Raw genomic sequence first — 13,103 nt, 5'->3', positions numbered from 1 at the left:
ACCCATGTTATATTTGAATAGCTTAGTATTGAATGCTCAATAAACAGGGTAGTTATGTTTATATATCGCACTAGGCCCAGTTTAATATAAAAATACATTTTATACAATAAATATAGTAGGGGGTCCCTGCTCCATCTCTCCACCAGTTTGGGGGTCCTTGGCCTGAAAAACGTTGAAGACCCCTGCCCTAAAGCATCCCACTTTGACTGAGTGCTGTATTACCTGAACTGCACTCTCGCCTGGCCTGCCATCACGAGTGTGTGCTCTGAGCGGGACTCTTTCTACCATGCTGCTGGATGGAGGAGCAGAAGATGGACGAGCTCCTCCCCCTGCAGAAGCAGCCGGGGTGGGGAGGGGAGGTTTGGCTGCAATGGCAGGTTTGGGTGGCAGGGAGCCAAAGGGGCGATCATGGAGACTAGGCTTCGGGTGAAGGGGAGGGTCTGGTCGGATGGGGTCCAGTACGCTAATAAGATGCCTAGGGTCTGCTGGAAACAGAGGGTGAGAGACAGTCAATGAGAAGTAGACACTGATGCTGCTTTTAGACAAGCACTGAACTCTGGAGGATCTCCGGACATTCTCATGAAGGGCTGAATGTGAAAACACCAAGTCAACGTCCATGTCAATGTCAATGTCAATGTTCAAGTGAGAGGATCCAGAGTTTCTCCAGCCAGAACCATAAAAAAACTGCTGTTAACTAAAATCTCTCCGCAGAATTAATAAATTACATCCTGCTTCACCATGCTGCACCACCCCTCTACTGAATGCTCTGGAGATTTCTGTGTTCCTGTGATATCGTCAGAGCAGAGAATCTCCTGCTTTGGTGTTCATGTGTGAAAGGCAGGCCGATTTATAGTCGGGTTTTACGCACGCACGCATGCACACAAGTCAAGCAACACGCCCCTCGCGTGCCCTCTTGCGGCTTGCATGCGTCCGCCGAGTTCTCAAAAGTCTGGAAAATTGCTGAGTGAATGATGCAGATTGGTTCAATCTGGGAATCCAGGCTGGACAGACGTTTTGACTGATGTAGACTAAGAAACCATAAGACCACTGCAGAGACGCTCCTGTTGTCTCATGTCCAAGGCCCAAGCACACCGGGAAGGGTGTCAACAACAATGACTTAAAAATAATCGGGCAAAATAAACTAACCCAGTGTAACACACACTGACTCTATAGAACTAAGGATAGATAGTAGATAGATAATGTTACCTACCTGATGATGTGGACATGGTTCTGGGTTTCTTGTATGTGGGAGGTGGTTCAGGTTTTTCCAGGATAGCGCCTGAGAGACACAGACCATAGTACAGCTGAGAGACAATCTTTATATAAGCTAAGTAAATAATGAATAACATACATGAAGACTGGGCTTGGTCATTCTAAGCTGTAACTGGTGATGCTGAGAGAATTTAAGGAATGTTGAAATTGGAAAAGAGAAAGAGAACTTATTTAAAATTACATTTGAATAAGTTACTTGGGAACTAGATTTTTGTCCCAATAAGGAGAACAAGTCCCCATAATGTCACTGTGTGAACAGCTTTAGGTGCCCACAACATGCCCACAACATACACACACTCACACACACACACACACACTTACCTTCAGAATTGGCCTTTCTAAGCTCCTCGTCTTTGTTCTGGAACACACACATTGGACAGTCTTATACCTGAATAAGTGTTCACAATATGATGTTCTTATGTTTGTTATCTTCTTGATAGAAGATGGTTCCGTACATATAAGAATTGAAGAAAATATGTCCTATTTTGATCTCTCGACTCATAAAAGAGCTAACCCTAACCCAAAATATTGTAATTCTGTGCTCACAGTTTTGGTGTCAGCAGAACTGGTCTTGGCCACACCCATTCTGTGCAGCATCATTTGAAGTCTCTGCTCAAAGCTGGGGGTGCTCTCAGATGCATGTTTCTGAAGGACAACACACACACACACAGATTAAAATCAACTCTTTTGATCTCCAATTACTTTAGCCCTCCATATTCTGACTGATAACTGCCAAGTGCAAGGTACTGGATACCGATACCAATGAGCACAAAAATCTGGTTTGTAGTGTCGATAACAGGTTTTGTTGTGTCTTTTGAGGGGACAAGAAGTTAGATAGTAGCAAAAATTGGTAGAAAGGCAAGGCAAGGCAATTGTAATTAAAAAGCACTTTTCATACACATGTGGAGATTCAAGTGACTTTTCTTTCAAATTTTAGGTTAATATATTTTCACAATTTCTAAATTATCTCAAGCTTCTTTTTGAGCTTCCCAAAATAAGGATGTGCACAATAGATATGTACACCCATACCAATATATCTATGATTGGCCAATGCAGCTTCATTCATTTAAAGATAAGTTTGTGGCTCTTATAACATCTCTTATCTTTAGCCTCTGTTAGGTATGATTCAAGGCCTACTCAATCTCCAGCCTAGACTTAAAGGCAGTATATGTGGTTTTACAATAAGTAAATCATAGCTGGTAACCCTTTCCATTGATATGAACAATTCTAAGACATAGTTTTAATGGATGTGTTTTTAGAGTGGAGGACTCTTACTATGGCAGCTTTTAGTGTGTATATGGTAAAATATGGTGTAAGCTAAGGGTCAGGGTCTGTGTGCCAGTTAAGTTTAGAGGACAGGTATTAGTTGCCTCAGATTTTCTCTAGACTAACACACAGTTCAACTGTTAAATAACCTAGATTTATTTTTCCTCAACAGAATTGTTTGAGGTGTAGTTTTAACACTTAAACTACAATAATATAAGTATCACATACTGACACTGACAATTATTTTCAATAATAAATTAATAATGATGAATATGTTAGCTTGTCAGCATTACAAGATATTATCACTGAAAGTTGAACTCTTCCTGCAAATTAATAAACTTCTACAAAATGGAGCGAGTGTGACCTTCGATATGCTTTTCAATTCTAAATGTGAACACCTGCTAACTTTCAATGAGTGAAGCCTGTTTTTTGGTGCACCCTCTGATTGAAGTGTCAGTTCAACTTGACTGAAGGAAACGGCCTCATTTGCAACCGGAGCCAAATGTTCCATCATGTTCCATAGAGAAAAGAATTGGGAGCCTTTTTGTAAAAGTTCATGAAGAAATTATATACTGTAGGTGTGCAGGGTCTTTAAGCTATTATCAGTTTATATCAAAATAATCATGCAGATGTTTCACATTTACAGAGGAAGTGTCAAGTTTCACTGAAAGTAACTCAGCACAGAAATACAAAAGAGCCAAGTAGCAAACATCTGCAATGAGCTAGTAGGTGAAAGGTTGGTGAGTTGACTGTGTTTTTGTGCAGTTGGTATTGACAGGTTAGGTTGTTAACAAAGCATGGTAGTATTGAAGAACTGAAGCTGGTGTTTGTTGGTGCTTCATAATAATTAGATTATCTGACTGTGTGTGTGTTGAGTGTCGCATCAGACTGACCTTACTGTGTATATTATCCTTGTCTTCAGGCTCCAGTCCGGTCAGCAGGATGAGACTCTGACTCTTGCCCTCTCTCAGTAACCTCTTGGTGGCCTTCAGTCCTCTCTCTCCATATGGGGTCCCTCCCAACTTCATCTCTCTCGTCAGCACAGTACTTCTCTCCTGCTCAGTTAAGGGGGATGTGACAATGGGGCTGGGGGTGCAACCTGACAACACTGCCTCTTCTTCTAGGTTGGAAAGCGTAGCACCAATGGGGTCAGGGCTGATGGTGGGGTAAGAAGGACTGGTCTCACTGGGAGGCGTTGTGGTTAATGTATTGGCAGGTGCCATCACTTCCTTTGCATCTCCTACAACATGGTGGCTTGTGGGAATGGTTCCTTCTGTAGTGGCGGCATCATCAGAAACATTAGCATCCATCCCTGACCTTGCCTCTCTCTCCTTTTCTCTCTCCTTGTCCCTCTCCCTCTCTCTCTCCCTTTCTTTGGCCTCGCGGAGGGGTCGAATAAGGTCTGCAATGGAGGTCCTTTTGACCTTCACCCCCTCTCCTACTCCTCCCTCTCCCCCTCCTGCCTTGGTGACTCGGCCAGCCCGAGCCCTCTTGAAAACGAAGAAATCGCCAAACTTTTTCTTGATGTTTTTGGTAGGAATTGCAGTGTTTGTGGTGGTGGTTACAGAAGAGGGTGTTGGGGTAATTGAGGATGCAAAAAGGGGTGGAACATCAGTGGATGTAAAGGATGTGTCAGTATATGGGACAGAGGGAGAGGTGACAGTGGTGGTGATAGAGGAGGTGATATTCTCGGACGAAGAGGAAAAGGGGGTTGAAGCAGAAGGGGTGGAACTTGATTCTGGGGGAGTGGCTTGGGCAGGGTTTGACTCCTCCCACCGGCCTTTTCTGCAGCAGGGAGATAGCAGAAAGAGCAACACACAAGAAGAGACACTCAGTACTACAACTATTGCTACAGGACTCAAGTCACATGCTCAGCTCAGGTACACAACGAGAAACATCATGCAAACAGCTCCCAGAGCAAAGACACCTATTACTGATGGCCTCTTGACACTTTGCGCCTGTGCATAATATCTAGAAGACGACATGAAAGCTGTTCTGGAGCTGACCTTTCCGAACTTTTGGTTTGGATTTTTTTAACATTTTGGATTTGTCTAAAGGAATTCACTTTACTTGTATTTTGTTTTGTGTCAGTCATGTATCATCAGTCATCAACACATCCACTTGCTCAAAGTGAATCCTGTGGAGGATCACCTCCTGTGTTCTCAAATTGGCTCCTTTGATTATTCCTCACACTTTTTATTTTTTAACATATAAACTAAGCATCTCTAAATCTAAAGGGTCATGATATTTGGGTAGCAGTTATCTGTTAAGACCGTCCCTCATACCCTGTCTACAACAGACACAGTAGCCATGTTGTCTGAGAGAAAAGGGAAATGGTTATGGTCTGTGAGGTCATTTTCATGTAAAGACTCAAATTATATAATCCTCTTAATCTATCCATGAACAGAACAGATATACTTAAATTTTAGCCACTGCTTGGGAATGGTACGGATTTTAGGCTCCAGATATAGTCTTGCTCCCCTTACAAATTGAGCTACAGGATTGTGTGTAATGCTGCTTTTGCTACATGGCTGGTAAAGACTAGAGTTGAAAATGATAATGGACGCCAACAACAGCCCTGTGTACTGCAGACAGGAGGTGTGTTTGCTCCGAAGCTAGAGGGAAGGAGAGGTGTGAGTTGCCATATCTGAGCTCTCACATGTACATACAGGCCTTAGTGTGGAAGAATGAGAAATATATCCCTGATGTTTTCTGTAAGTAACTGATGACTAGAATTTGTCTGCTGTCCCCTTAGTCCAAGCCTAAAATAACTATTATTCAAGTGGATGAGAAATAAAAAGATAATCTATCATGAATTATGTGAGTAGGGTGTTGGCCCACCATGAGCCTCCAGAACATCTTAAGTGTTCATTGTAAAAGATTGGGAATGGCACAACTGTACTGTAAAGTGCATTGAGTGGTCATCAAGACTAGAGAAGGGTTATTTAAGTACAATATCAACTTTGCAATCTCCACCTCCATTGTAGAGAATCAGAATTAGTTTCTATGATCTCTGCTGGTAAATCTTAAAGACAGTAGTAGAAAGACTGGATTGTTGTCTGCCATCATCATGGCATCATGTGAACATTTACCAGGACAAGGACAAAGGTGATGAATAACAGGGGTCTCTGTGGTTGAAAGATCTGTAAACTGCTCATTGCCACAACGCAGCGATGGTGCTGGTCGACGGATGGATCAGTCACAGTTTCTGTTATTTAAGGTACTTCTTATCACACTGATTGTTCAGGTGATAATATATTTTCAGTAAGTTTAGTTGTAATTACTCATTTGATAAGTTAAAATTTGATGAAATGTCATGATGACAGCTGACACTAAGTCGTGAGTGGTTTAGCATAAGGTGGGACCTCAATACTTCTGTTCCATTTCCCGGTGGCCACTGTGCAGTCTCTGACTCCAAATTACTTCTTTGGCGCAAAATGGTAGCGTTCACACACTCCTGATCAAAATCTTAAGACCAGTTAAAAAATTGCATGAATTTGCATTTTGCACTGTTGGACCTTAGGAAGGTTCTAAGTAGAGCTTCAAAATGCAAAAAGAAGAAATGGGAACAAGAGCCCAAAAGTTGTGAGCAGGCAATTTATTGAAAACCACAAATTAACACAAATAGGCTGTTCATCAGCTGATCAAAAGTTTAAGACCACAGCCTTTAAAAGCCAAAATCTGTGCAAAAATTTGGATTCCATGTCATTTCCTGTCAAGTAATCACACTGTGAAGATCTCTTGATGGCAAAGGCAAAAAAGCTCACCGTCTTTGAGCGTGGTAGGATTGTTGAACTGCATAAACAAGGCCTCTCACAACGTGCCATCCCTGCTGAGGTTGGACGCAGTAAGACAGTCATTTTGCATTTCTTAAAATATCCTCAGGGTTATGGAACAAAAAAATCAAGTGGTAGACCCAAAAAAATCTCACCGGCGCTGAGCCGGAGGATCCGAATGGCTGTCCGTCAAGACACGGGACGATCCTCGTCCCAAATTAAGGCCATTACTGGTGCTGACTGCAGCCCAATAACCATCAGACGGCATCTGCGAAGGAAGGGCTTCAAAAACAAGAAACGTCTTCAAAGCCCACGTCTCCTTCAACACCATAAAATTGCCCGTTTAGACTTTGAAAGGGAGCACCAAACATGGGACATTCAAAGGTGGAAGAAAGTTTTATTCTCTGACGAGAAAAAATTTAACCCTGATGGTCCTGATGGCTTCCAACGTTACTGGCATGACAAGGAGATGCCACCTGAGATGTTTTCTACGCGGCACAGTGGAGGGGGTGCCATCATGATCTGGGGTGCTTTTTCCTTCAATGGAACAATGGAGCTCCAGGTTGAGCAGGGGCATCAAACAGCAGCTGGCTATGTGGAGATGTTGCAGTCATGTATTTTCCAGGAGAATAACATCACTCTTTTGGACCATCCTGCGTGTTCCCCTGATCTTAATCCAATTGAGAACATTTGGGGATGGATGGCAAGGGAAGTTTACAAAAATGGACTTCAGTTCCAGACAGTGGATGCCCTTCATGAAGCCATCTTCACCACTTGGCGCAACATTCGCACTAGCCTTTTGGAAACACTTGCATCAAGCATGCCAAAACGAATTTGTGAAGTGATCAACAATAATGGTGGAGCTACTCATTACTGAGTCAGTTTTTGACACTTTAATTTCTGTTTTAGGAGGGTTTTTTTTTTTTTTTTAGCTGTGGTCTTAAACTTTTGCAGTGATTTTATGATACAGTGTGAGAAGATATTATTAAAAACTATTAATGACTGGGCTCTGTAACTCCGCTTTTTATTCGATTCTGAACGTAATTTGCAGTTAGTTGTTTTATATATATTTTTAAATCAAAACTAAGCTGTTGGTTTTAATGTAAATGATGAATTGGATCAATATCTGCTTCAGTTCACAACCTCACGTCTGCGTCGCCACTCTCCCGTATCCTAAACTTTCGTACGCATGGGTCAGAGTTTGTGTAGAAATACGCACATTTTCCCATCAAGTTGTTTTTATAAATCCCAACGTTTGCGTAAGAATTGGCTTACGGACGTTTCAGGCCCCGTTTGTGCATACGCAATGGTTATAGATGAGACCCCTGATATCCCCTGACTATATCACCTGTCCCAGTCACCTGACAACCATCACCCACCTACACGCCCGCTCCCATTTCCCTCTTCACCTTTCCTTCTTGGTTCTCTTATGTTTATCAAGTTTAAAATATTTGTGTCTGTTGCTGCCTGAACTCGGGGCGGTGTGGCCTAGGGGATAGAGTGGTCGTTCTCCAACAAGAAGGTTTCCGGCTCAATCCCCACTCTTCCCCATCTGCATGCCGAAGTGTCCTTGGCAAGATATTGAACCCCTAAATGGCCCCTCATAAATGATGAGTGTACTAAGTCGCTTTGGAAAAAAGCTTCAGCCAAATTACATGTAATGTAATGTAATAACGTCAGTGTTTCCTGGAAGCCTGGTTAATTAAAATAAATCCTTGTCAGAATAGTCAACAGCATCTGCCTGTGTATCTGCGTGCTGGTCAGTTTTTGACACTTTAATTTCTGTTTTAGGAGGGTTTTTTTTTTTTTTTAGCTGTGGTCTTAAACTTTTGATCAGCTGATGAACAGCCGACTTCAGTTAAATTGGTGTTTTCAATAAATTGCCTGCTCACAACTTTTGGTCTCTTGTTCCCATTTCTTCTTTTTGCATTTTGAAACTCTACTTAGAACCTTCCTAAGATTCAACAGTGCAAAATGCAAATTCATGCAATTTTTTAACTGGTCTTAAGATTTTGATCATTACATTACATGTCATTTAGCTGACGCTTTTATCCAAAGCGACTTACATTTTTTTTAGAACACTCATCATTTTATGAGGGGCCATCTAGGGGTTCAGTATCTTGCCAAGGACACTTAGGCATGCAGATGGGATAGAGTGCGATTCGAACCGGCAACCTTCTTGTTGCAGAGCACCCGTTCTATCCCCCTAGGCCACGCTCTCCCAGGAGTGTATCTGTGATATTTCGGCTGAATTTTGGATATGTTTCCATCTTTATATTCTGTCCATGGGGCACTTGACTGACTATAAAATACTAATTAAGTATTTATATCTAGCTAAACAAATAGAACCATTTAAATTGACTTTGTGAAACCAGCCAAGCAAAATGTAATGGCAAACAGTGCCATGTCATGCCGTTTATTTTGACCTGTCTTCTGCCATTCTTCCAACCAGTCACCAGGCGTCTCATTTATAAAAGAGTGAGTAGGATTCATACTACGTACAAAAGCCAGAAATGGCGTACGCAAAAGAAAGTCCCGATTTATAAAACCGTGCACACGCACACCTGAACGTTATGTTCTTTTAATAAATCCCAGTCCACCTGGAAACGTTCGTAGGGGAGAGCGGGGTAATGTGAGACATTTTTTACATTTGCTCCCCTCTAGGCGAGCAGTGCAATTTACACATTTCCCTTTAATCCAGGATGTTTCCTAGCAATGGAAATGATCAGAATGTCTTCAGGACAAAGGGCAGTGAAAATATGATTGTTTTTTAAAAAGTGGTCTTGTGTCTCACTTTACCCCAGCTTAGGGGTAAAGTGAGACAGACCAGAGAAATCACGGGGGTAAAGTGATCCACTTACTTTTTCCACTTTAAAACTACCATAACAACACATGTTGTAATAGTTAAAATCCTGACAGCTAGATTGACAACCACAGCACAACACAATCACAGCATTTGTCTCACTTTACCCCACAGCCAACATTTTAGAAAAAACAACATTTCTTAGCAATTCAGGCTAATCTTCAGCTAGCATTAATCACATGGTTGTATATGTTGGAAGCTCATCAACATGTATGGTATAAGTTTTTCTACCTTAATCAATTCGTTTTGAAACAACAGTTAATCAAGTTCAAAGCAAGAAAATTTACTTTAACATGCAAAAAACACATTTTTGTGAAAAAACATACTTTCCACAGCACCAGCACCAACATCTCCTTCATGGCAAGGGGGGAATGGGAGGGGCTTGAAAACATAACGGTCACATGACCACAAATGTGTTCCGTTACCTAGATACAGGGGGTGTCTCACATAACTCGATGTCTCACATTACCCCACTCTCCCTTACGTGGATCTGCCTCCAAATCCGCCCACCACACGCCCACTTTCAACCATAAATGGTCAATGCAAAGTATGCCGTGAATATTAAATGACGCTGCTGACCGATAGGTTTCCACCGTGAGTCCTGACGGAGTCACGGCATCAGGCGATGTGAAGAGGAAGTGAAACCTTCTGACACTGACATCGAGGTGTCTGTTAGTGGGGTGGAGAACCATTTTATGGGACAGTAGTGATGTCACTAATAAAGAAAATACACTGATACTCTGCCGCTGTTTGGATAACACAATGTGTGAGATCAGAAATCGCTGAACCCTCACTTCCTCCTCGTCTTTCCATTCACATGCACACATCACGCAGAAACCCGCATCACTGTCACGGCAGTATTTATTTATTTAGAACATCGGACCGATTCCCTCACATCAGTGGATCCTCACCTCCTCTGGGATATTATTTTGAAAGTTACTTCATTTCTTGTAAGTGATTTCCTGTGCGCTCCGTGCACTCTGTGCGCCTGATGGCACAGTCACGTTCACTGCAGTGATTTTATGATACAGTGTGAGAAGATATTATTAAAAACTATTAATGACTCGGCTCTGTAACTCCGCTTTTTATTCGATTCTGAACGTAATTTGCAGTTAGTTGTTTTATATATTTTTAAATCAAAACTAAGCTGTTGGTTTTAATGTAAATGATGAATTGGATCAATATCTGCTTCAGTTCACAACCTCACGTCTGCGTCGCCACTCTCCCGTATCCTAAACTTTCGTACGCATGGGTCAGAGTTTGTGTAGAAATACGCACATTTTCCCATCAAGTTGTTTTTATAAATCCCAACGTTTGCGTAAGAATTGGCTTACGGACGTTTCAGGCCCCGTTTGTGCATACGCAATGGTTATAGATGAGACCCCTGATATCCCCTGACTATCTCACCTGTCCCAGTCACCTGACAACCATCACCCACCTACACGCCCGCTCCCATTTCCCTCTTCACCTTTCCTTCTTGGTTCTCTTATGTTTATCAAGTTTAGAATATTTGTGTCTGTTGCTGCCTGAACTCGGGGCGGTGTGGCCTAGGGGATAGAGTGGTCGTTCTCCAACAAGAGGGTTTCCGGCTCAATCCCCACTCTTCCCCATCTGCATGCCGAAGTGTCCTTGGCAAGATATTGAACCCCTAAATGGCCCCTCATAAATGTTGAGTGTACTAAGTCGCTTTGGAAAAAAGCTTCAGCCAAATTACATGTAATGTAATGTAATAACGTCAGTGTTTCCTGGAAGCCTGGTTAATTAAAATAAATCCTTGTCAGAATAGTCAACAGCATCTGCCTGTGTATCTGCGTGCTGGTCCACCTTTCAGTGCTGCAGCTCAAAGCCTGCCAAAAAATAATTTAGACATGCAATGTGTGTTTGTGTTGTGTTACACTGAACTGGGTTTGTTAAACTATAAAAACATTCACCATGCAGTATATACAGTCAACTACATCTGTGGGGTCACATGCTTTTATATTAGATAATAATACACTCTTAGCACTCCCTAGTAACTTTTTTCATATAAAAGTATTAAGAACAAAGAGCAACTTCTAATTTTAAAATATGGAAATTGCGGGAAATGTTCATAATCCACAATCTCAATAATTTATGAGGCAAGTGCTTATCACTTTGTTCCTCTGCTGACACTGAAGTTACGTACATGTTTTAAGTTTGACTGTTTTAAACCAGAAACTGATCGGACAATAAAAGTGAGGGCAGTTCCAATACCTTCTTCTCTTGTTATCTGTTTGTCTATATCTGTGTCATGGGATCAGAATTTAAATTTTCCCACCACCCACTGTGCTTTTCAGTAACTTTCTGCATGTGCATACATAGTAGTAAACATACATTGTTGCTCATAACTATTGGTTGTGCTATTTAGAATTTATGTTGTAGATTTCGACAAATAGTGGCAATCCAGATATTTCAGGTAGTGCACCGTCAAATAGGTGATGGTCTGACAATAATCAACACCTTTAAATATAAGATATGTTGGATTCAGCCTAATGTTAAGGCTCTGTCTGAACTGCAACGTTGATGGATGATTCTTTATCACTACACACTAGCAATTTATTCTTCTTGATCAGACTGGTCACCAGAAATATTAAATATCGAAACATTTTAGCAAGTAATTAAAAACATTTCAACAAACAGTATCAATTTGATGATCATAGTTTATTTGCTATGTGTCGTTAACAGGTTTCACAAAGACAGACTTTCACTAAGGCTTTTATCAAACTAATAGTAGGACATCAGACATGTCTGTATTCATCTGTTGAACACATTTGTAATTTAAGCAAAACCTTACTGACCAAGAAACCACAAGAACCCACTCAGTCCAGCTGTAGTGGAGCTGCACTGCATGTGAGTCAGTGGACTGATACTGTCATCACTGCTTTATATGTCCAGCTTATTGCACCCAAACGTTATCTTCTATCATTAGTCATGACATAATGTAGTCATGCTGGTATTTTTATTTGGGGCCAAGGGTCAGAAGGTGTCGCTGGGATTGTTACCATGGAAACAAGGGGCTCAATTCAGAATTGACCTTGAGCTACTATGACGAACATATAAGACTGAAAATTGTGGGAAACTGATGTGCACTAGTTAAATCGGGGAGTAGAATGAAGAGTGTACCAGCACATACCATTGTCAGATCTCTCAGAGACCAGGACAAACAGCGCAGTCCAATAGTCTGAAACAACTTTTAGACTTCATTGTGGGACTGAAGGACAATGTGTTTACATCGAGACTGTAGATATAAGTGTAGATGTAACAGATCAGTAATCAGATTTCTCCCTCTGCAACAATCTTTTTTTTACTTTAGTCGTTAGTTTTACTGTCTGTATTAGTGATATTATGGAGGCTCTGTGTGATCCTGACAGTTAAGAAATCAGCTTACAGATAAGAGATGACTGGAACTTGTTTCCATGTAAACACACTGAGTTCCGATAAAGCTGCCCTGTCCTGCACTCTTACCAACATGTTAAACACCTCATTTGACCAATACTTCAAATGTTGGTATAAGGGCAGACTCTGTTATATATCAAGAGAAGAAGATGAAACTAAAGTTTTGGAAATAAAGAATTAGAATTGTTCTTAACTATACTTATAGTAACCCCAGTTTTGATTATATATCTTGCTATGTGTGCCTGCTCTTCTGCTCAGCTCTCAAAAATAGGATTGGAAAGTTCAACCTCCCAAACTGTGTTGCATTAGTTCTCAATCACACTATAGCAGCTGTCATTACACACAATTGTGGCTTCTTATACCACCTAAACCACTAATTCATCACAGACACCTGCAAATTATTGGTGAGGGGTATCTCACACATCAGTATCAATGGTAATTCAGGGAGCTAATATTGAAACAGACCTAAGAATTCAAAGTTCAGGGTATGAAATTAAAAGATCCCTGACTTA

At 41.3% G+C, this 13,103-nt stretch overlaps 1 protein-coding gene across 2 annotated transcripts in view; it reads right to left on the bottom strand.

Moving 5' to 3' along the window:
* Positions 1 to 13,103, bottom strand: part of carmil2 (capping protein regulator and myosin 1 linker 2) — a 76,496-nt gene that overhangs the window by 8,321 nt on the left and 55,072 nt on the right. The window contains exons 33-37 of one of the 2 annotated variants that reach the window (XM_062389671.1): positions 3,432 to 4,323; positions 1,819 to 1,917; positions 1,594 to 1,630; positions 1,211 to 1,279; positions 223 to 485 (exon numbers count right to left, since the gene is read on the bottom strand). In XM_062389671.1, the coding sequence (XP_062245655.1) occupies positions 223 to 485; positions 1,211 to 1,279; positions 1,594 to 1,630; positions 1,819 to 1,917; positions 3,432 to 4,323 (1,360 nt within the window). The remainder of the gene's footprint in view (positions 1 to 222; positions 486 to 1,210; positions 1,280 to 1,593; positions 1,631 to 1,818; positions 1,918 to 3,431; positions 4,324 to 13,103) is intronic. The other variant, XM_062389672.1, reaches the window with a different exon arrangement.

The sequence above is a fragment of the Platichthys flesus genome, chromosome 6 (assembly GCF_949316205.1).
Source record: "Platichthys flesus chromosome 6, fPlaFle2.1, whole genome shotgun sequence".
NCBI classification, from domain to species: Eukaryota; Metazoa; Chordata; class Actinopteri; order Pleuronectiformes; family Pleuronectidae; genus Platichthys; species Platichthys flesus.
This window is presented reverse-complemented; position numbering and strand designations above follow the sequence as displayed.